At 53.4% G+C, this 22,978-nt stretch overlaps 1 protein-coding gene across 1 annotated transcript in view; it reads right to left on the bottom strand.

Moving 5' to 3' along the window:
- The window catches only part of LOC121448670 (MORN repeat-containing protein 1-like), a 55,326-nt gene that overhangs the window by 13,683 nt on the left and 18,665 nt on the right, over positions 1-22,978 (bottom strand). The window contains exons 9-12 of the mRNA XM_041652838.1: positions 19,130-19,253; positions 18,511-18,683; positions 245-378; positions 79-158 (exon numbers count right to left, since the gene is read on the bottom strand). Coding sequence (XP_041508772.1) covers positions 79-158; positions 245-378; positions 18,511-18,683; positions 19,130-19,253 — 511 coding nt within the window. The remainder of the gene's footprint in view (positions 1-78; positions 159-244; positions 379-18,510; positions 18,684-19,129; positions 19,254-22,978) is intronic.

Consider the following 22,978-nt stretch of genomic DNA (forward strand, 5'->3'; position numbering starts at 1 on the left):
GACCCCTCGCCATGGTGACATGTATGTGACAGAGGCCGGGGCTTTACTGCAGCAGACCCCATCGGGTGCACTTTTTACCTGGTGTCTCCTGGAGGCTCCTGGACGGTGGATACCACCTCTGGGGGATTCTGGACACCTTTGGGCCTGTTGCCAGTCTTCTAGGTGTCAGGCAGAAGGAGAAAAGAGGTTCAGAGGGGGACACGGTGGTAGTAAGGAAGAGCCCATCCATGGCCTCAGGGCTTACCTCAAGCATGCCGGGGAGGAACAGAAAAGGCTGCATCCCAGGCGGAGGAGGTCCCAGGAAGATGTCCGCAAACTCAGCATGGCCTTGCTCCACTCGCTGACAGGCCGCAGGAGAGCAGGAGTCATGTCTCCTCGCTGAGCAGGTTTGCCCAGGAAAACAAAGCAGAGAGAGGCCCCATGAACTCTGAGCGAAGGGAAGGGTGTCCCTGTCGTCAAAGTGGAGCCTGGCTGGGGATGGACCTTTGTCCTGGGTATTTTGAACCAGTCTGAGAGAGACGAGTACGGACAGGGACATACGGAGAAAGGGTGTGGATAGAGCAGTGGACTGGATCAGGGCAGGGCAGATAGGACGGTGTATGCAAGGGAGTGTGGACACAGCAGTGTGGGAAGGCCACAGTGGACAGTGTGGTCCGAGCGCTATAGACAGTCCACAGGGAGTGTGGATGGAAGAGTATGGCCAGGCAATGTGAACAGAACCACCTGGACATAGCAGTGTAGACAAGGCCACAGACCAAGTGGTATGGACGGGGCAAGCGCAGAGAGGGCCGTGTGAATGCAGCACTGTGGGCGGGGCTGTGTGTCCAGTATAGCGGTTTGTAGCATGGACTCGGGCTTGTCTGGGGTTTACACAGAGTCAGCAGACCTTGCCTGATGACGGGGGGGGGGGGGGGGGGGTTGGCTCCTTCAGCCAGACCAGCAGAGGCACTTGGCTCTCCAGACCACAGAGACCACACTTTGGCCTCTTTTCAGCTCAGTACAATCTGGGAAACTTCCCATCAGGCCCCAACCACAGCAGGTCGGGATACAGGAACTTCTGGTAACCGTCAGCCCCTGCCTGGGCAACAGCACCAAGAGGCTCAGAGGATGGGCCCCAAAAGATCCTTGTCCACGATGGCTCCTTCTCCTTCCTCTTTCAGGATCCCAAGGTATGGGAGGGGCATTTTCCTCTGCCTCTACTCCACCCACACAGAGCTGCAATCCCAGAACCTTGTCTCTTTTACAGTTAAATGGTTTAGCCCAAATGGTGAGTTCAGGCGCTAGTTGGTTCAGGGTTCCTGGTTCCTATCAAATACAAGCACGCACCACAGTCTACTTTCCTGTAGGACCGAGTTTCAGGGTCCTTCCAATGGCCTTTGACCTGAGGGTCGCTCCTTGGGGAAGAGACACAGCCCCTTGAGAGCCAGAGGATGGGAAGCTCTAAAGGGGGAAGGTCTGACTAGAGCTGCAGAGGGGGTGGGGTGTTCACGGGAGAGCAACACGGCAGAGGGTTGTAGTCGGTGGGGTCCCGAAAGAGGAGGTACAGTCTGGGCCAGCATCATTGGGGATGGTGAGATGTCCCAGGGCAATGCCTCTTCAGGGAAGAGGGGTTTTCAGGTGGGACCACCCCCCATGCTCAGATTTTGGGGCTGGCTCCCTTGGGACTGGGGTGGGTGCAGAAGTTGTTTTTCATCTGTGTGCTAGACAGGGCCCTGGGGCCAGAGGCTTTAATGTCCCTTCCCCAGAGCCCAGGTTTGCAGCAGCTGGGCCTCTGACCTACCTCCAAATTACAGGTGGGAGAATTATTTCTCTCGGAGGTGTATTAATTTTGTCTTATGGTGCATTAATAAAAACCTTTTTCTTATGCAAGGACATTCCTTAGCTAATGTCCTTCCCTGAAGCTCTGCCCTGCACCACTGGCGTCCTGGGCAACGACTGGGAACAGCAATGCTGACAACACGGTTTCCAGCTCTCCGCACACTAACGGCCATGCAGTCCATGGGCACCGGCTCCGCCACCTCCTTTAAGGACAACGTTTGGCATTAAGATGCCAGCTCTGTCTTCGTATCTCAGAGACGTGTGCCAGTCAGGGTGACTGCTGGGTGGCCCCTACCTGGGGACACTGACAACTCGTACTTCAGGCCATGACTTCCCATGTACCAATTCCGGGAAGTGGAGTAGGTAAAGGATCCGGCAGGGATTTCTAATGGGCAAATAAACATATCTAGACCCAGGCTATGGGTGTCTGCCTCCCTCGGGCTGGGAGGTTCTGGCCACGCTGTTAAAGGCCTTCTCCAGACATCACCACAGCTGGCTTCAGTGGAGCATCTGCTTGATGCCACTCCTCTGTGGTCCTATCTGGTGACCCCATCTAATAAAAACGGTCACTGTTACCATGTGGTTGCTGAAAAATGGACGTTCAGACAAGATAAGTGGGAGGCACAGTGACACTGTATGACATTACACCACTTATGTGAACCTCGCCACTTCATGGGGAAAGAAACACAGAACAGTGGGAACCTGGCAGCCTGGTTCCTCGGCCCACACAGAACTGACACTTGAGGCCATCTGGATATGGACCTTCCTCCAGCCCAAGAGTGAGGCTGTAGGGCTGACCACAACCCTTGTCATCTCAAGTAAGAGAAGTCTTCACTTCTCACCTTTGCCTCTTCAATCCCTGTGGCCCAGCAGACTGTTCACCCGGCAGGCTTTCCTCCCTGCAGGCATGGTGTCCAGACAGGCCACGCAAGGTCGCCAGCTGCCTCTCCTATGCTAACCCTGTGTGTATCTGGACAGAGAGCTTGGGGGAGGGGGGACTCCTGGGGACAGTCTAGAGGCACCCACAGCATGTGGCTTCTCTAGAGGAAAAGGGCCACTTGGAAGGCTCACCAGCTGTCCTGTCCACCACTTCTCCATAGTGGATGAGGATCAGGCTCCACGAGAAGACGGTTAGGACCCTCTAGACCCCAGCTCCAGAGCAACTGTCACATCTTCAACCCCATCATCAGTGGTGATCGCCCATGCCCACACCATGCCAGGTGCCTTCTGGTGCCTTGGTGTAGGCTGGCTTCTGTTCTGCTCATACGCCCTCACTTCTCATGGGAGTAGGTAGGTGTCATGTTCATCCAGAGGAGCCCCAGTGTCCGGCTCCTAGGAGAACAGATGCACTGCTTCCTGCTCTACCCATGTGCTGTCCCCAGGATGTCCACACGCTGCAGTCACAATTCCCCTTCTCCTCCGTACAGACAGAAACCCTTTCTCCAACTAGTTACCCGCAGTCCTCTCATTTTTCTACCCTGTCCTTGAGTCCAGGCCACTACTGTCTACAGTGGGATAGCCATGATGCTCCCAGACATCACCAATCTGCCCTGCAACCTATTCCTCACCCCCAGCATAAAACTGGTTCAGAGCATGGATGGGGCCCCTGTGACGGTTGCCCTAAACTTCCCAGGGCTTTGCCTGCCTTGTGGGGCACGAGTGAAACCTCCAGGCAGAGGACATGGATGGGATCACACCCTGTGTCTCATGCTCTCAGCTCTGCTAGAGTGTCAGAGGGCGAGCCCCTCTGCTCCACACTCTCCGTACTCTGTCTGAGCCCCCTGCACCCTGCTCATCCTTCAGCCACCTCAGAGCCTCCCTCACCAGCTGCCTCCCCCTGCCCCAAGGGCTGTTTGTTCCCTTTCTGCAGTCCTGTGTGCTTTGCTGCGGTAGCACCTGGAGATGTCAGGACTAATTTCTGCTCCTGCTGCCATGGATCTCCATGGCTGTGCTTCTGACCTCCTGCTCCACTCACCCTGGGGCACTGTTCTCACTGTGCCCACCCTGTCTGCAAACTTGGTCCTATTAGGACAAACCTAATAGGCAAAAGACTGCCAGAGCTTCCTAAAGGCTTAAGATCTCTCTGCCTCGAAGAGATAAGCCGCAGTGTGGCTATCAGATAGGGCAGCAATGCTGTCAGGAGAAGTGTCTGTCTTCCAGCCACTGCCAGCCAGGGGGTCACTTCCAAAGCTTGAAGAGACACAAGGAAGAGGTATTCCAGCACTACACACGAGCCCACACCATCCCCAGAGGGGGAACCACCCTTGACTGCAGTTCTAGGGCAGGAACTTTGCAGCCGGCAGTTTCTGCGGTAGATACCGAGTGCTCTGTGATGATGCCTGGTGCATTTTTTGGAGGCTCTCCTGCCCAGTAGCTACTTCCCCCCAACCAAGAGGCCCAGGAACGGGATTCTTAATCTCTGGGAACCAACCCTAAGGCCTCTGCCTGTGCTGATGGCAATTATGGCTTTATCAGCAAGATAAAGGTTGCTGGGCCACCTCAGGGAAGGAGGCTCTGGAGAGCTGAGGTTCTGCTAGGGATCAGGACGGGCAGCTTGACCTCCCTGTGAAGGAAATATCAATTAATTATCTTTTTACAGGCAAACCAATTAGACTCCCTAATCGCCTGTGTAGGGCATGGAGGCAGAAGGCAGAGAAACTGCAGGAACAAACAACACTGAGAGGGCTTGCCTCACCGTGAAACGGCCGCCCTGGGCCCGGGACTCGCCACGGGGAGCACAGGCTGTGGGCTCAAATATTTTCTTTGTTTAAGTGAATTCAAAAAAAAAAAATTAAATGTTACTAGCCCTGAGGGGACAGAATGGACTCGCCTGGAGGTGACCAGACACAGGGCATTAGTCTTCAGTGTGCACTCCATTAGCTAAGGAACGGCACAGTGCCTGGGTAAGTTAGCAGTACAGTTCCCATCAGAAGGACATCCAGGCGTCCAGGTGAGGCTTTCCGTGCTGTCAGTGTGTCTGCCCTGCTCATCTAGGGGTGCTCTTGTTCTTTTGGCCCTGCTGTGGCTAGGACTAATGGGGAAGGTCTGCCATCAGCCGACAGAGGTTCCACCCTATGGCTAAGGGGCGGCAGTGCCTGATCTGTCTCCAGTCTCTGCACAGGCCTCCCCAGCATGTAGCCCTCTAGCTCCGACTCTGCCGTTACAGCCCAGAAGAAATGAGTCAATCGTGTGCAGCTCCCCGAGGCTCCCAGGACCAGAGCCTTGCTTAGTGCTTCAGACACAGCTTGCACACACCCAGTGACCGCCCATTGCCCCCTTCACAAGTAAGGGAATAGACACAACTATACAGGGTTCTGCAGGTGCCCAGGCCTGGGGGCTGTTCCTGCTTGGTTTGAAATGACTCCCGTCAGTCTCTTGGCCTCCAGCTGGTGTGGCACAGTATTTTGGGAGGTTGAAGAAACTTTGAAAGGAATCAGATCGCTGGGTTTAGATTTAAAGGTTAAACCAGGTCTTTAATCTTCAGTAGAAGACAGAAGCCAATGAGAGGGTGCAGTGGGGGAAACATCTGCTGAGCAGGCTTGAACCCTGAGTTTGGATCCCCGGTGCATGCACAAAAGCAGGGCACAAAAGCCTCTGGCTCCCCTGCCACTGCACACACCAATATATGTATGTATTGGCTGTGAGTCTAGCCTTTATATACATCACTGTATATAAAGACCCTCCTCCATGTTCTTGTTGCTATGACATCTTGCCCAAGTGCATGGGGTCAAGTGACCATAGATGGAAACCCTGAAAACCTTGAGCCAAAATAAACTCTTGCTCCAGAGCTGGAGAGATGGCTCAGCAATTAAGAGCACTGGCTGTTCTTCCAGAGGACCTGGGTTCAATTCCCAGCACCCGCATGGCAGCTCACAACTGTCTGTAACTCCAGTTCCAGGGGATCTGACACCTTCACATCAATGCACATAATATAAGGTTAAATAAATTGGAAACAAAACAAAGACCCTTGCTCCTCTGAGTTGCTGATGGTCAGCGTTCTGTCATAACGCGCCATAGGTAAATAAAACATCACAAGGGTGGAAAGGCACTGGCCTGCACGCCAGTGACCCCTCTCAAAGAATCAGTTGTGTAAGTAGGTTTTTATTGTGTAGGAAAACTGCACAGAGCCTTCAACTTCAGCCTTGTCCTGCTACCCTCCCCTACAGGCCAATTTTTGGTGTTTCTTTTTTTATTTCTTTGTTTTGAGATTTTTTTATTTTTATTTTATGCATTACGGTATTTTGCCTGCATGTATGCCTATGTACTACATGCATGCCAGGTGCTAGAGGAAGGCAGGAGAGGACATTTGATTGATTCCCTGGAACTAGAGGTACAGACAGTTGTGAGCTGCCCTATGGACTCTAGGTATTGAACCTGAGACCTCTGGAAAAGCAGACAGAGCTCTAAACTGCTGAGCCATCTCTCCAAAAGCTCCACCTCCCCTGATCTAACTCTCTCCGCAGGCCAGGCTGGCCTTGAACTCAGAGATTCACCTGCCTCTAGCCTCTGCTTCTTAGTGTGGAGTGTGTCCCTGTAATCCCAGAACTCAGGAGGTGCAGGTAGGAAAATCAGAAGTTCAAGATCATCCCTGGCTCCGCCTGTGAAGCCAGCCCAGGTTACAGGAGGCCTTGCCAAAAACTAAAAAAAAAAAAAAAGAAAGAAAAAGAAAAAACTCGTTTCCAAATGTTGATTTCTACAACCCTGGACAGGGGTGGCCTGATGAGAAAGGTAACTAACTGTGCCTTCTGTTTTCTGAGCCAAGCTCAGTGACAGGCAGTCTTGGCTGCTGAGCAGAGCCACAAGGTTCTGTGGCAGTGCAAAGCCTGCCGGAGCCCAGTGAGGTCTGCCCTGCTTTCCTGAAACACAGAAAATGGACCTTATGCAAACACTCTTGAGTGTTTTATGGGAGCTTGTCTTGGGATCCAGAGTGAACACCAGAGTGCCATTTCTGTTCGGGTTCCACTGAGTGGCTATTTTAAAATAGAATTTAAGGCGGGGTCTCATTATTTATTTCAGGCTGGTCTAGAACTACGTTGCCCCAGCCAGCCTTGAACTCATGATAATCCTCCTGCTTCACCCTTCTAAGTGCTGAGGTAGCAGGCAAGAGATACTGCTTGCCCCACGTGATTTCTGTAGAGCCCACGCTCTGTGCCACACCTAAGCTGGCTGGAAACTCCTTTGTGAAACTCTGCAGCCTCAGGCACGCGGCTGCTCCATGCCTGCCTTCTGGAGCTCTGTGTCAGAACTGCTTTGGAACAGGGAAGCCAGCTAGCTGCTGCTGGCAGGCTTCCAAGACTGGGCTAATTCGAGGCTCTTTCTGAGTCTGTTTCTGACACCCCCACCCACTCCTCGCCTTCAGGAGGCTCTCCCCAGCCAAGCTGTTTGTGTACAGCAAAACAGCAAGGCTGGGCCACTGGGACAGCCCCAGGCTCTGTAGGGATGCTGGAAGGGCCCCAGGCCAAGGGGAATTGGTATGGAGTCCCTAGGTGTCCTGCTTATGTGGGGTTCCTGATTGCTTTCAGCCTCGAAGGCACCTCTGCTCAGGGGCAACAGCTGTCCAGGGCAAGTCAGGGAGTGAGAGCCAAATAGCAAGCAGCAAAGCCACTCCAGGGACAAGTCTGGGTATCCACCAAGCCTGTAGCCCTTCTGAAATCCTGCCCCGCTCTGAATGGGTGTGGCCTGGAACCTAAGACTCTTGTGTCCTTGGGGAAGGATGGACACACAGTCCTCCAGATTAGGGTACCTCAAGGGAGCAGAAACCCAGGAGAGGAGAGAGCCCTGGGTCAAGGCCACAAGTGAGCAGAGCTAATCATAGATGATCGTGAATGGTTGGGGTTCCCACACGGGCTAAACTCATGCCAGCAAGCCACAGAGTAAGGAGAAAGGCTGGCTGACTGATGGGGTCCTGAGTACAGACAGCAGGGGTCCTGGGTGGGGAGGGCAGGGGTCCTGGGTGGGGAGGGCAGGGGCCCTGGGTGGGGACGGCAGGGATCCTGGGTGGGGAGGGTAGGGGTCCTGGGTGGGGAGGGCAGAGGTCCTGGGTGGGGAGGGCAGAGGTCCTGGGTGGGGACGGCAGGTGAGGTGGGAGATGCCAAGGCTGATTCTTGTTAATGTGGCTTCTCTTTTTCACTTCTGTCCTCAGGGTCCCTGAAGCTGGGTGCGGTGGCGCACACCTTTGATGTCAGCACGGGGGAGGGAGATACAGGAGGATCTCGGTGAGTTCCAGGCCAGCCTGGTCTACATCAGTGAGTCTAGGACGGCCAGGACTTCATGAAGCCTGTTTTTATTTATTTGTTTATTTGTTTTTTTTAGACAGAATTTCTCCGCGTAGACCCCGGCTGTCCTGGAATTCACTCTGTAGACCAGGCTGGCCTTGAACTCACAGAGATCCACCTGCCTCTGCCTCCTGAGTGCTGGGATTTAAGGCGTGCACCACCGCCACCTGGCTCATGGACACAAAATGAAAGAAACAGTAACAACAAAGCTGTCCTCGAGGCTGCTGGTCAAGATGCAGGCAACCTCGCTGCTTGTCTGGCAGAAGGTCTTTAGAATGGCCCAAAGTCACAGGAGAGGTGACCTCAGCATTGAGGGTAACCTGTGAAAGCAGGGGGGACCCTGCAGACCCTAAGGTCTGAGGCACCAGGGAGCTAGTGTTTCCATGGAGGCAGGCCCTAGTCTGGGGATCCGCCTGTCCCTGCTGCCTCTACCAAGGTCCTCCTTAGAGTGCGCCTTGCTTCCTCTCTCTATGCCCCTGAATGGTTTCAGCATTGGCGCCATCCGCACAGAATGACAGCAGAGGAGGCAGAGCCACCAGGCAGCGATGGCACATGTCACCTGCCATTTACGACGCAGTGCATCCTGTGTTGCTCCTGTAGAGCCTGCTGCCACCTCCTTCCTAGCAGTGACAGGGAGGCCTCCTGGTTCTCAGAGCTGGGGGGGACTTAGATGTCCAGCTCCAAAGAGAACAGTGGGGCTGACAGGACAACCATCTATGTTCCGCTGAAGACTGTAGCTGTGGAGGCCAGAGGGGTTGCTGGTACTTGGGAGGACGGGTGCAGAAGGGTGCAAAGGCTGCAGGCTCCATCCTGACATCAGGGTGCTGCTCAAACCTGCCCAGCAACCGCAAACTCTTAGGAAACATCAGGGCAGGAAGGTCTTTTCTTTCTTTACTCATAAAAGCTGTTGGGGAACTAGGGGTGTGGCTCAGTGGTATCTGTGAGCGAGCTGGTATTCGCAAGGCCCTGGCTTCCATCCCTAGGGCTGCCAAGTCCACAGAATAAAACGTCTCAGACCTACGGACACTCAGACACAGTCGGCAGCAGGGCTTGCAGTTCAGACAGACCCAGGGTTTCCTACCAAGTCCCTCTTCACCACAGTTTACAAAACACCTGTCCGTGGCAGGCACACAAGGGCGGAGACCCAGGCTGTTCCCTGGCTGCTGTGACCCTGGGGCCTATGGACCATCCAGACCTCTCTGCCACAGGCCCTACTGTAGTCCTACAGGGTCCACTTGGAGGCCTGGTTACAGTGGCAGCTTCCGGTCCCCCTGAGCACTTCCCCTTGAACTCTGGTGGAATTTATGGGGCTTCAAGGCCACCTAAAATGTCACCTGCCATCAGACTTACAGGACATCCCAGACCTGCTTCTCTGGGTTTTAGGCACACACTCTCAGTGGTCTCTGGTTCAGGGTCATTATTCTTTATTTAAATGCCCCATGTTGTCTAAGGTTGCTGCTGGAGATCCTACCTCCATCAGACACTCTTAGCGGGTCCCCTCCCACCCAGCTCTGCGGGTCCTCATTGCCACACTCTGGTTCTCATGAGGGCAGGGTTGGAGATCCAGCACCAGGTGCTATGCTTGCTCTCTGCTGCAGGGGGGAAGGGGGTGCTCACACCCCCAGCTGTTTGTACACAGGTGTACAGGCACACAGCTTTTATCATTGTCTGTAATACCACACTCAGACACCCTTTCGCTTCTGAGGGTCTTGTTTTCCATATCTGACCTCCTGCCTCGGGGTTCTCAAGGCAGGGACTCACTGGACCTACCCTAGTGTCTGGACTCTTAGCGCTGTGGTCCTCACAGAGCCTCCCCCAACCTCTCAGGCTCAGACCACTCCTTGCCGTGAACCCTCCTCATGCCACTTAGGGCCCCTCTTCCACGCCCTTAGCATCCCTCATGGGCCCCAAGCTACACCCTCATTGTTAAGATGTAATAACTTTAGGATTGATGTTTTTTCAGGACAGGAAGGGAGGAAATAGCAAGACAGAAGCTCAGGACTGGTGGGATTACTCAGTGGGTAGAGATGCTTCGTGTCAAACCTGACCAAAGTTTGATCCCCAGGAACCACAGAGTGGAAGCAGAGAACCGAACTCAGGAGAGCTGGCCTTTGGCGTCCACACAGATGCCACGGCAGGCACATGTCCTCCTCCCATGAGTAAAGTCAAAAATAGAATTAGACCTCTTTTTAATGTATGAAAAGAGAGGACCTGTGGAAATCCAGAAACCTCGAGAGGAAGGGAGGCAGTGAGAGACCCAACTTTACTCAAAGACAAAAGAGCTGAGCCCTGAGGATGGGAGGGGTCCTCTCCCTCGTCCTCCACCCCTTGCTGAGGGCTAATGTGTGGGGACCCCATGGGCACCTCGCAAGACCTCTGTGTGTCTCTGCACAGATACCACCATCTGAGCCAACTTCTACTCCTATTGCTGTTTTGGCATGGGAAGGAATACATCTTTTCATGCTATATTTTTCTGGGACATTCCCTCTAATAATTCCGCCAAAAGGAAATCATAGAACGAACTTCGCCTTAGAAATATAGCTCTCTCAGGCTATCCTGCCGTAATTAACCATAGAGAATTAATATTAGAATGTAGTGTTACCCCATGAGGCAATGAAATTTCCAGAAATTCTCGCTACACATTCCGCCACTTTATTGGCAAGATTGAATTAGCAGCAAAGGGCACCTTGGTTTTTAAAACTGTCATACAATAACGGTTGATTCTTCATAGATAGAACACGGTGAATACTCAAAACCATTTGTCCGAAACATAAAAAAGAAAACTCATTCGTACCAATTGAAAACATTCACTAGGAGGTTTTGTGTATTACGGGGGGGGGGGGGGGGAAGAGAAAGAAAGAAAAGAAAAAACCGACCTTCTCTCTCATGGCACTGGCTCCTCTAGGTTCCCAAAGCTAATTTGCAAGGGATTGTCTGAGCCACGGGCCCGGAGCCCACCTTGTCCCTCCTGCAATCACCAGCCGGCGCCCACAGCGTCCACCCGCAATCACCCGCACCTGCCGCATGAGTCAATGGGCCCAAATTGCGGGGCGCGGCAGACGCCCCACCGAGAACAAGGAACACAAAGGACTCTGCTCTTCAAGCTGTGGGTGGGAATTACAAAAGGTTAAGAGACTAAATATAAAAAGCCCTTTGAATATAAAATCAATGTGCTTTGTTGCTAAAATCTGGGTGCTGTAATTTATCCAAAATAGGACTTGCAATATCTGGCAATAGTCCATGCCTAGGAATTGTCGGTGATGCTCATCGAAATGCAAATAGTCTACTGGAAACTTAAAAACAATTAAAACAACTGAAATATTTCATATCAACAGAATAATGAAATACCACACTTCGCAGTTACCTATTACTGACATTAGGCCTCCAGAAACAGAATACATTTTCTCGTTTCTCTTTAGTTCTTTGTGTAAGTAGAAACACAAGTTTTTGAAGGGCTTGTTTTTTGAATTTGAAGGAATCCCAGACCAAGGAAGCCTGAGACCCTAAGTCCCAGTTGAAGGCGAGGTGGGCTGAGGCCAGGGATGCTTGGGAAGAGGGGCAGTATCCTGAGTTGCCTCAATGACCTGGTGGCTGGTACCTGGTGAGCAAACCTCAAGCCATTTCCCTACAGGTGAGGGTAGGGGAGCTGGACTTGGGCAGCAGGCTCTCAGGGGGGTCGGTGGCCTTCAACCAGCAGACAGTGCCTCCTGCAGCCTCTGCTGCCGGCAGTGCCGAGCTCCCCTCACAAGGCTGCTGTGCCACATTCCGGTCCAGAGACACCGGGGTAGGCTGGGGATGCTGAGGATCTGCAGAGGGCAGCGCTGTTTCTATCTTGGGGATGGAGCTCCCTTTGCCTTGGTTATTGGCCGCAGGCTTCAAGAACACGTTGAAACACTGCTGATTAAAGTGTGTCCCACCTCCAGTGCTGCTTTAATTTCAGGTCTGACTCACGAGCACTCCAGAGTCTCCTTCCCACCTCCTCCTCGGGGCAACCTGACCTCTGAGCTGGGTTGTCCAAACGGAAACCCCTCAGTGCTCAAAGGGGCGAAACAGGCTGGGTGAACATGAGCATACGGTAGGAGTCGGCCTAGGTGGCGCGTCCCCCTTGCTCTCACGTGGCCCTCTCCATACTCCCTGTCGGTCTGGCAGAGGCAGCAGCCTCACTGTTACAGCTGGGAAGCCCCCCACCATAGCCCCACAGGTCTGGGGTGCTAGAGGCTGGGTTGCACGGCTTTGGGGGTCACGGCGGGACAGTCTTTGTCACAGATGTGAAGTGGAGGCGTGATCTGTGCCTGAAGAGGTGCTGGGGACCCTGTCTGATGTCTGTGTGTGGATGGTGTGCCTTGATGGGATTTCTACTTGGCAAAGATGCTTACAGTCCAGTTTCCCCTTCATCGCTGATAATGGAGCTTAATCTTTGTTGGCACATTACACTTATCTCCTCGTGGCCTGGTATGAAGCGGTGTGACCAACTTCTGCCCCTCATATTTTCTTCCTTCCCAGTAGGCACGATATCTGAAGCTTGTTTAGCCTTCTAGGACATGGCTTGGTAAATGCACATCACTAAGGAAGAGACTAAGAGGCAGAAATGGGGATCCCACAACTGGATGTGGATCTGCCCCGCCCCTGGGCGATGTACGGGGGAGAAGCAAACATCAATGGAGCTGAAGTTATTATTGGGTCATTAGCTAAAACCAGTCAGTTTTAAATGTTTTAAAATGAGTCAGTATCTCATCTTCTCACAGTAAAGCCGCAGTTTTCAGGAGCTCAGGTCAGTCCCATCCTTGGCTCTGGCTGTGCTTGGTGACTGGTATGCAAGAGACACACGGCTTCTGGTGGAACCTTCATGCCCCTGCACAGAAGCACCATCCTAGCCGGGTGGTGGTGGCGCATGCCTTTAATCCCAGCACTTGGGAGGCAGAGGAAGGTGGATCTCTGTGAGTTCAAGGCCAGCCTGGTATACAAGAGCTAGTTCCAGGACAGGCTGCAAAGCTACAGAAAAACCAAAAAAGCTACGGAGAAACCCTGTCTCGAAATTAAAAAAAAAAAAAGAAGAAGCACCATCCTAAGGTGCCTCAGCAGGAACAAGACCCATGCACCTTTTGGTCCCCGTCATCTCAGGCCTTCTGCTGAGTTAACAGCCATTGATGTGAGCCCCTTGGGCTCTTGTCCCTGCTTTACTCTTTGGTGGCCTGTCTGGATGGTGAGATGAGTGTGCAGTTTCTGAGGTGACCAGATGCCTAATCAGGACGTCCTTGACCTGGCTCCTCCCACCCTGCCAGCCCTCAATTCTTCACCTTCAGAACCACAGACCTGAGAAAGCCTCACAGCCTCGTTAGATCTGCCTAAAAGGGAGGGATGTTGGCACCAGGGACACAGTGAGACAGCAGAGGGACCCTGCCAGGGACAAGAGCAAGATGACCAGGGTTTCTGTCTGTCTGTCTGTCTGAAATACTGAAGTCCACTCTAAGGACATACTCCCTGTTCCACTTTCCCCTTACGCAATGAGACTGTTTCGGATTTGTACCCGTCGTTGCTGTCTCTAAGGGACCCAGGACTCCACTCTGGCTGCAGTCTCCAGGCACAGTCTGGCATTTCTTCTGTGCAGGACTTGACTTTTAACTCCTTGTCACAGGTTGAAGCATGCCTCCCCAGGTACCTCCTTCCTGCCGACCCAGAGAGGGACTCCAGGCACAGTCTCAGATGTGGGGAAGCCTCAGCCAGGCTCTTGACAGGGTTGTGTCCTAAGCTGTAGCAGTCAGGCTTCCTAGCTGCAGGGGGTTCATCGCTCTTTGGTTGAGGGTCTTTTTTTTTTTTATCAGATGTTGCTCTTGCTCAGGACAGAGTTAAGCTTCCTTAGTGACTTAAGGGCTCTGCAGAATGCCTAGGGAGGAAAGGCACATGGCCAAGGGCCCCTCCATCCTGCAGAATGAAGGCCAGTGTGAAAACCTGGAGGTGCTGGGTGGGGCCCCTGCGGGCACTGCTGGGATCCCTGGGGCAGAGGAGTCAGGGGTCTTTGTCCTGGGTACAAGGCAGACTAACAGGAGAGAGGAACTAGAAAGGAAAGGCAGCCAGCGTTGGAAGCTGCGCTGAGAGAAGGAAAACTAGTTTAACTGGATCGTGGTTGACAATTAGTAGTACAATAAATCTATCCTAAGTGGGACCACAGCAAGCAAGGGTAAGACAGAGAAATGAGAGAGCTGTAGAAGCATTCATAAGCGTGCTCGCCTTGCCCGCCACTGGCTTGGGCCTTTGCCCGTTCCTGCCAGGGATCTGGGTCTGAAGTGCACTGAATGGAGCAGGAGAGTTACTTCAGGTGGAAGTCATTCTAGGGGCATGTTCCAGTCCTGGAGCCCTGGGGGCTGAAGGCCCTGGAGAAGGAGGGGAATCCGTGTGTCTCTTGCTCAGTGAACAGCTCCTAGTGTGGTCCAAGGGCCTGAAACTGCCTACCCAGAGGTCACTCCTGGGCCCTTCAGTCCACCTGGTAAGACAGATGGGCAGACAGAGCCAATTTTTACTCATTCCCTTGGGCAGGGAAGTTTTAAGAAGGATAGAAATAGGCAGAAAGCCATTTCTCTGACTGTTGGTCTGCCACCTTGGTTCAGTCTAGATTTAAGTGGGTCCACCCTCACCAGCCCTCCTGCACAGGGAGGGGGATGGGTGGGGTGATCATACATATGGCCTGCCAGCTCTTAGTTTACAGTCTGGCTAGAAACAATAGGGAAATGGGAGTCCAGGCTCCCACAGTTGGGTTCAGGGGTGCTGGCCAGCCCTCGAGGAGCTCCCAACAAGGATTGATGACCCTGATATAGGTTAGTGATATAGAATTTGCCTAGAATGACCAAGGTCAGTGTCAGACTTGAGGTGTCAGACACAAAGCCTCGTGGTTTTTCTGAAAGGAGGGCCATGCTCCTTATGGCCTCCTAAGTGTCCGAGACCCCAAGGTGACACTTCCTGACAGGTCCCAGAAGGAACCTGGGCCTGGCTCCTATGTTAACCACTCGGTGTACTGGGGACCCCTGGGGGCCTTGTGCCCCCTCAGTGACCTCTTCTTGGGCTGTCCTGTGATAAAATCACAAGGACCAGGCTCTGGGCGGCACAGGAGACAGGGCAGGCACCTTCCAGCAGCACAGTGCAGAGCAAGCTCTGAATTCTGGGGCCTGGTTTTCATTGAGACCGCAGCACTTGGCTCGGAAAGTCTCTCAGAGCGGAAGGCGTGGCGCCCAGCGAGTATTTTTATGCAGAAATATGAGAACTATTCTGCCGAGGCAGCATGAAATTACTCCTGTAGCCGAGGTGGAGTCAGACAAAGGGGGAGACGGGCCAGGCTGGCTCCCGGGGTCCTGGGGAGGTGCTGCCCCCCAGGCCAGATCAGCATGGCTTCTGCTCATGGGTGCACGGGGTCTGGTTGTCCTCTGGAGACTACAGCTTGCCCATAAGGAAAGAATATGAGCCCCACCCCAGCCTTTGTGTTCACACTGAAGGACCTGCAGCCTTCGCTGCTCTTATCGAGATGGCTGTTTGGACAGTCATCTTCCTGTCAGAAATGTTGCTGCCCTGGCAAAGACAAGCCTATCACACTCTGGGCTCTGGGCATCTCTGGCCCCTACTGTCAGGATTTCTGGGGCGTCAACAGGCAAGCACCCCAAAGACCTGGGCTGCTGAGACTTGGAACTGCCACCTTTCCACTGTCATTTTTGTCCCTCTTCTGTCATGTGACTAACACAACCACAGAGAGGACAAGTCGGGTGACTGCTGGGAGGGTCTCAGAAGGCTCAGGAGAGCTTAGGCACCACCATCAGGAGAGAGAGCCTGTGAAGAGCCTGAGCTGGAGTCAGAGCGAGACTTGCTGGAAGCCACAGGCTGTACAGCCAGGAGGGGCAGGAGGAGCAGGGTCTATGGAGAGGTTGGGCCATCTGAGGAAAAGAGGAGCCAGGGAGGAGGAACTGTCTCTCCCTAAGGCCAGCCGGAAGGTTTCTGGGTGGAAAGGCTGAGACAGGCAAAAGGGCTCTGGGATGGAGTTGTGTCAGGGCTGCGGAGAATTCCTAAATGGAAGTTTCAGTGTTTTCCTGACTATACAGACACCTGGTCCTCACTGATGGACTAGCTGCAAGGAAGGGACTCTACCTAGGGCTGTGTGTGGTTTGCAAGGACAAAAGGCATCAAGGTAGGACCCTGGCTCCCACCGGCAGCCACAGTGAAGCAACAGGTGGGACAGACATGTCTGAGGCACATGTGTGATGATCAGGAATGTTCTCTCAAATGCTGGCCTTTGCCAGGAATGGTGGTATAGATCCATAATCCCAGGAGTGGTGGTATAGATCCATAATCCCAGGAATGGTGGTAATATGTCCATAATCCCAGGGATGGTGGTAATATGTCCATAATCCCAGGAGTGGTGGTATAGATCCATAATCCCAGGAATGGTGGTAATATGTCCATAATCCCAGGGATGGTGGTAATATGTCCATAATCCCAGGGATGGTGGCATAGATCCATAATCCCAGAAATGGTGGTAATATATCCATAATCCCAGGAGTGGTAGTATAGATCCATAATCCCAGGGATGGTGGTAATATGTCCATAATCCCAGGGATGGTGGCATAGATCCATAATCCCAGAAATGGTGGTAATATATCCATAATCCCAGGAGTGGTAGTATAGATCCATAATCCCAGGAGTGGTAGTATATATCCATATTCCCAGGAATGGTGGTATAGATCCAAACTCCCAGCGCTGGGAAAGGTGAGGCAGGAGGAAGATGACTGTATAAGCTACATAGCAAGACTCTGTCTCAAAAATCTAAGAAACCAACTAAGCAACTGCCCGCCACTATCTAATCCAGGCTTATATACAGGTTGTGCAGAGCTAGGACTTTTACCTCCACGCCACGTCTGCCTTGGTGTCAGGTCTGGGATGTGCACAACTTCCTACTCCACTTTGCCTTTCTAATCACCTAGAGCAGGGGTTCTCAGAAATCCTGTGGGTCATGACCCTTGAGAGAAGAACCACCCTTTCACAGGACCACCCATAGCGGTAGCCAGATTACAGTTACAAAGGAGCAACGAAAGTAACTTTCGGTTGGTGTCACCACAGCGAGTCGCGGCATCAGGAAGGTGCAGAACCACTGGCCTGGTGCCTGTATCTGTGCCTGGCAGCCAGAAAGCTAGGATCCCAGTCCCAGGGGCCACAGAGTCCACAAAGAACCCCACACATAACATGTGCGGTTTTGCAGGAAGACACCCCCAAACTGAACCTTCTCACTCCAGAAGAACTGACCGGATGCAGGCCCAGAGCAGGGAGGCCACAACAAGGCACATGAGACCATGAGATCCCGAGTGGCCCCTCACCTCCTGCTGGCCTCCAGAGCCCACCTCCATGAGATCCCGAGTGGCCTCTCACCTCCTGCTGGCCTCCAGAGCCCACCTCCATGAGATCCCGAGTGGCCCCTCACCTCCTGCTGGCCTCCAGAGCCCACCTCCATGAGATCCCGAGTGGCCTCTCACCTCCTGCTGGCCTCCAGAGCCCACCTCCATGAGATCCCGAGTGGCCCCTCACCTCCTGCTGGCCTCCAGAGCCCACCTCCATGAGATCCCGAGTGGCCTCTCACCTCCTGCTGGCCTCCAGAGCCCACCTCCATGAGATCCCGAGTGGCCTCTCACCTCCTGCTGGCCTCCAGAGCCCACCTCCATGAGATCCCGAGTGGCCCCTCACCTCCAGTCAGGTGCCTGTATTGATGCACATGCACGGCCAAGACTGCCCCTGTTGCCGTATTAAGATGCAAGCTGAGCCGGGCACGGCAGTGCACACCTTTAGTCCCAGCACCCAAGCAGAGGTAGGCAGATCTCTGTGAGTTTGAGGCCATTCTGTTCTACAGAGTGAGTCCTAGGACAGCCAGAGATATGTAGAAAGACCCTGTCTCAAAGAAAAGATGTAAGCTGAGGATTTATGATGCATCAAAGTATAAGAGAACTTAATATCACCAGACACAACGAACCGCAGTGATTAAACTTCAATTGCATGAATAATTCTCAAATGACTCAAAGTAAATCTGGCTCTGAATTCTTCCAGGATGAAGTTCCACCTGCCTGGCACAGAAATAGGGACCACAACTTTGTGAAATGTGAACCAAATACACATGTGGTAAAATGGCCTGGAGAGCCAGGCAGCTGGTGACCAAATAGGGCCATGGGCCCACTGACCAACCATCTGTACCACTCAGCCTAGGTTGGGTCCTCCAGCTTTGGCTGTGTTTGTGTGGTAAGGATACAGGCCACACGGTCACCCACGATAGGAAGCCCCATTTCCCGGTACATCTGCTCTGTGCTGACAGCGCTTCAGGCCTGGGCCCAGTCCCCACTAGGGTTTTAGGCACTGTCACCTTGCATGCCCTTGGGCTGCTGTGTGGCCCACTCACCTGGAAGGATGCTGGGGGTGTCTCCCTGGCCATGGAAGGCTCCTGAGTCCATCACTGACTCTGAGTCTCTCTTGGGGAGCAGGGTGTCAGCTCTGGCACTTTCCATAGTCGCCCCAGACTCCGGTCCCCAGGCCTTGGGGATGGACAGAGGGTAGGAGATACACTGAAACCCACTAGGAGAGAGATGACAGATACCACAGTGTGGGTCAAAGGGGCAGGGCTGGGAATAAAGGGGTAAGGGTGAGGAGCTGGGGCACCCACGCTCTGCGAATGTCCTGGCCCTGACCCTGGGACACTACTTAGTCATACTTGGAAGGTGTGGGGGTCACCCTGAAATGCTTGTGGAGCTAGGCCAACTAAGGTCAAAGGAGAACCAATCAGTGGGTTCCCTCCTGCTCCCTGTGTCTGGTGATCACTAGGCACGTGGCTTCCTCCAGCCCTCCACCCCCTGTCATTTCACCTGTTTCTGTTTCTACCTTTCAAAATCGAGCTGGTTGGCACTGCATCCGGGCCTGCACCAGTTAGAGTGCATGGGAAGGCATGGGCAAGGGAACCATGGGGCCATCCCTCTAGTCTTATCTCCTCAGAGGTGCCCCCAGGGAAGATGCGGCATCCTTACAACGGTGTCTGGATGGGCGTCTCCATGTGATCTTCGTCCATCTTGAAGAAGCTGACCTCAGAGTACGCTGGGAGTTGTACATATCTGACCCCTGCTGAGATCTTCAGCATCCGGCCACTTTCGCCTTCCAAAGGAAGAAATCAAGAGACATACCGTTTATACCACGTGAGGAATGAAAGATCCAGGCCAGGGTGGGCTCAGGTGAAGGACGTCTGTGCTGCCCCATCCTAACTGACCATGACTACATTCGTCTTTGGCTAGTCATGCAGAAGGTCCCTGATTTGACGTCCTTGGATGAACGCCTGGCAGGAGTCTCCTGTTGGCCTTGCCCCCTCTAGGCTTCCTCTTTCACCTTGAACCTCTGTCCCTTTCCCTTGAGCCCTGGACACTGGCGCTTCAGCTCTGGATCTATCTCATCCCCCCGAAGGCCATCTTGCCCTGGCCAACTGCCTTCATACTCCGGCAGGGTCTCCTCCTAACCATGTGTGGGTCAACATGCTGCAACTCGCCCTAGGTTGGTCGGTTGCTCGTTCTGCTCATTTACCAGCCTGACCGTGGGAAACAGGCTCAGCCTCCATCACCCACCTCCCCAGTCACTAATACAGGGCCAGGTACAAAACTGATACCTAGAAAGCATTTTCTGAGTGGGCACACATACTGGCAGGCCCGGGGCCCTAGAGCGCAGGGTCTGAGGAGTAGACAGTATCTACTCTGAGCCATAGAGCACAGATCCACTGGGCCCTCCTGGGCAGGCAGAAGTAATGAAGCTAGGCATGTGGCCATATCTGGAGGAATCAGCGAAGAGAAGCGATGGCTAACATATGGGGCGCACCTTGAGTGCTGTGGATGAGGCAAGATGGCTGTGAGGGTGACAGGCAGGGGTGATGGAACAGAGCCACAGTCTTGAGCTCCGTGCCCTGACACAACTCTGAGATGAACCTCCAGACTTACAGGGGACTTAAGAAGTGGCCAGATTCTACAAACTGAGGAAAAACCTTAGACCAAGTGGCAGACCCCAGTGGGCTCTGACTTTAGGTGGCTGTGGAGGGGGGCAGCTTAGATCCCTGGTGCTTTCCAGCAAATGCTCTCAACTAAAGAAAAGGGGCTGGAAATCTGGGGAAGGATGGAGGAGAGCCTCCGGAGTCACATGGGGTTCAGGGACATCAGAACACAGCCTTGGGCACACAAGCAAGAAGAGTCCATGCGGCTAAGAGAGAACTAAGGAAAACTAAGGGGTCTGGGGCTCACGAGGCTGGGGATGGCCCACCCTCACTAGCCTAGACAGAAAGACTCAGAAGTCACAGGAGACTGGTTGGGGAGGTGCCCAGAAGGCCTTACTCCAGTCCTGGGAACAAGCTGGTACTAGATGGTACTTGCTCCTTCAGCTCTGTTGGACAAATCTTGAAAACAAGGCCAAGAGCATTAAGCCTTTTCCATATAACTTAACTCTGCTTCAGAACACAAGCTCAAGAATATTTATAGGAATGCAAAAATATCTGGCAACCAACAAAGTAAAATTTATAATGCCTGGCATTCACTCAGAGATTACCAGGCATGCAAGGAATGCAGGAAAGTATGGTGTGTAATGAGGAGAAAAATAAGTTAGCTGCGAATGGCCCAGGTGCTAGAATTAACAGCTAGGGACCGAGTTATTCCAGTCCAGGCTATGATGCCAGCACTACAGCGGTGGAGGGAGGAAGAGCAGGAGTTCGGGGCCACCCTCAATGACAGAGTAAGGTAGAGGTAGGAGGGTCTGCTGCAAGGTCAAGGCCAGCTATGGCGACGTGGAGAGAATCTGTAAACTACGGGTTCTCTGTATGCGATCCAGCACAAGGTGTGAGCCTGAAAATATAGAGAAGTCATCCAAAAAAAACCAAACACGGGGGGTGGAGGAAGAAGGAAGGAGGGACCCTGCAAACGGTGGGACCACCTCTGGCAATCTGGAAAGAAGGAAGGAGGGACCCTGCAAACGGTGGGACCACCTCTGGCAATCTGGAAAGAAGGAAGGAGGGACCCTGCAAACGGTGGGACCACCTTTGGCAATCTCCACGTGGGAAATAAAACAGAGCGGGAGAGAAATGGCTGAAGATTTTCCTACTGTGAGGAAACCGGAAGTCCGTGGACGCAAGAAACTCCAGGCAAGTGGAGGAGATGGAGCAGCAATTCTGTAACATGGAGGGCGAGCCAGCATCCTAAACCTGGGGGACACTCGAGGTAGCCCTCAGAGGGGAAGAAAATCAAGGTGTTTCTAGACATCAACAGTCAGCCTTTATTACAGGAACTGCGGAGGCCCTGGGAAGACAACACTTGTTAGAGACTCCATCTATAGGAGGCAGGAGAACCAGGAGAGAGTTAATGAGAATTACAACTAATGAGGCAAGGGGTCAGCAGGGTGTATGCAACTGTGGGTTTACGCGACTGTGGGTGTGTGCGGCTGTGGGTATACATGACTGTGGGTGTGCGCGACTGTGGGTGTGTGCGGCTGTGGGTGTGTGCGGCTGTGGGCGTACGCGACTGTGGGCGTGCGCGGCTGTGGGCGTACGCGACTGTGGGTGTACGCGACTGTGGGCGTGCGCGGCTGTGGGCGTACGCGACTGTGGGCGTGCGCGGCTGTGGGCGTACGCGACTGTGGGTGTACGCGACTGTGGGTGTGCGCGGCTGTGGGCGTACGCGACTGTGGGTGTGCGCGGCTGTGGGCGTACGCGACTGTGGGTTGCGCGGCTGTGGGTGTACGCGACTGTGGGTGTACACGACTGTGGGTGTGTGCGGCTGTGGGTGTACTCGACTGTGGGTTGCGCGGCTGTGGGTGTAGGCGACTGTGGGTGTGTGCGGCTGTGGGTGTGCGCGGCTGTGGGTGTGCGCGGCTGTGGGTGTGCGCGGCTGTGGGTGTCCGCGGCTGTGGGTGTACGCGACTGTGGGTTGCGCGGCTGTGGGTGTACGCGACTGTGGGTGTGCGCGGCTGTGGGTGTACGCGACTGTGGGTGTGTGCGGCTGTGGGTGTACGCGACTGTGGGTTGCGCGGCTGTGGGTGTACTCGACTGTGGGTGTGCGCGGCTGTGGGTGTACTCGACTGTGGGTGTGTGCGGCTGTGGGTGTACGCGACTGTGGGTTGCGCGGCTGTGGGTGTGCGCGACTGTGGGTGTGCGCGGCTGTGGGTTGCGCGGCTGTGGGTGTACGCGACTGTGGGTGTGCGTGGCTGTGGGTGTGCGCGGCTGTTGGTGTATACAACTATAACTGCAGCACCAGAAGGTAGAGAAAGGAGGATTTCAGGAGTTCAAAATCACCTTCAGCTATATATGGAGTTTGGAGACAGCCGGAGCTACATGGGATCCTGTTCTACCTCCATACTCGCCCAAAAATTCTCCAAAAGATATCACAAAATCAACAGTAAATATTAATCATATTGATAAAGCAATTATAGTCGAATATCATGGGAAACATTTATTAATAGGCTTTAAAAAATTATAAGACTTATGCATGGAAAATGAACATTGTCAAGAGAAATCAAAGTGTTTTCTGTCTATGAACTGTAGGCTCAGTGCTAAGAGATGGCTCGCTGTGATCCCATTACAATCCCAGCAGGTTTCTGTTGTTAGAGAAATTTATAGGGAAATGTAAGGGACCCAAAGAGCCACACAGTTTTGGGAAAGAGCAAGGCTGGAGAGTAAAGACTAAGATCAAGATGGCATGGTGTGGCATAGATGAGAGTTACCTGACAAGAGCGGGCATACAGTCAGCTGGCGGAACTGAGACTACACAGAAGCCTAGGTCAATGGGGAAATGACAGTCAGCCTAACAGTCATGGCTGGGGGATGCGCCAGACACTTGTCTTAGTCATGGAAGTTAGCT

This window comes from Microtus oregoni, unplaced genomic scaffold (genome assembly GCF_018167655.1).
Source record: "Microtus oregoni isolate MIOR12 unplaced genomic scaffold, Mior012 000005F_ref0000423, whole genome shotgun sequence".
NCBI classification, from domain to species: Eukaryota; Metazoa; Chordata; class Mammalia; order Rodentia; family Cricetidae; genus Microtus; species Microtus oregoni.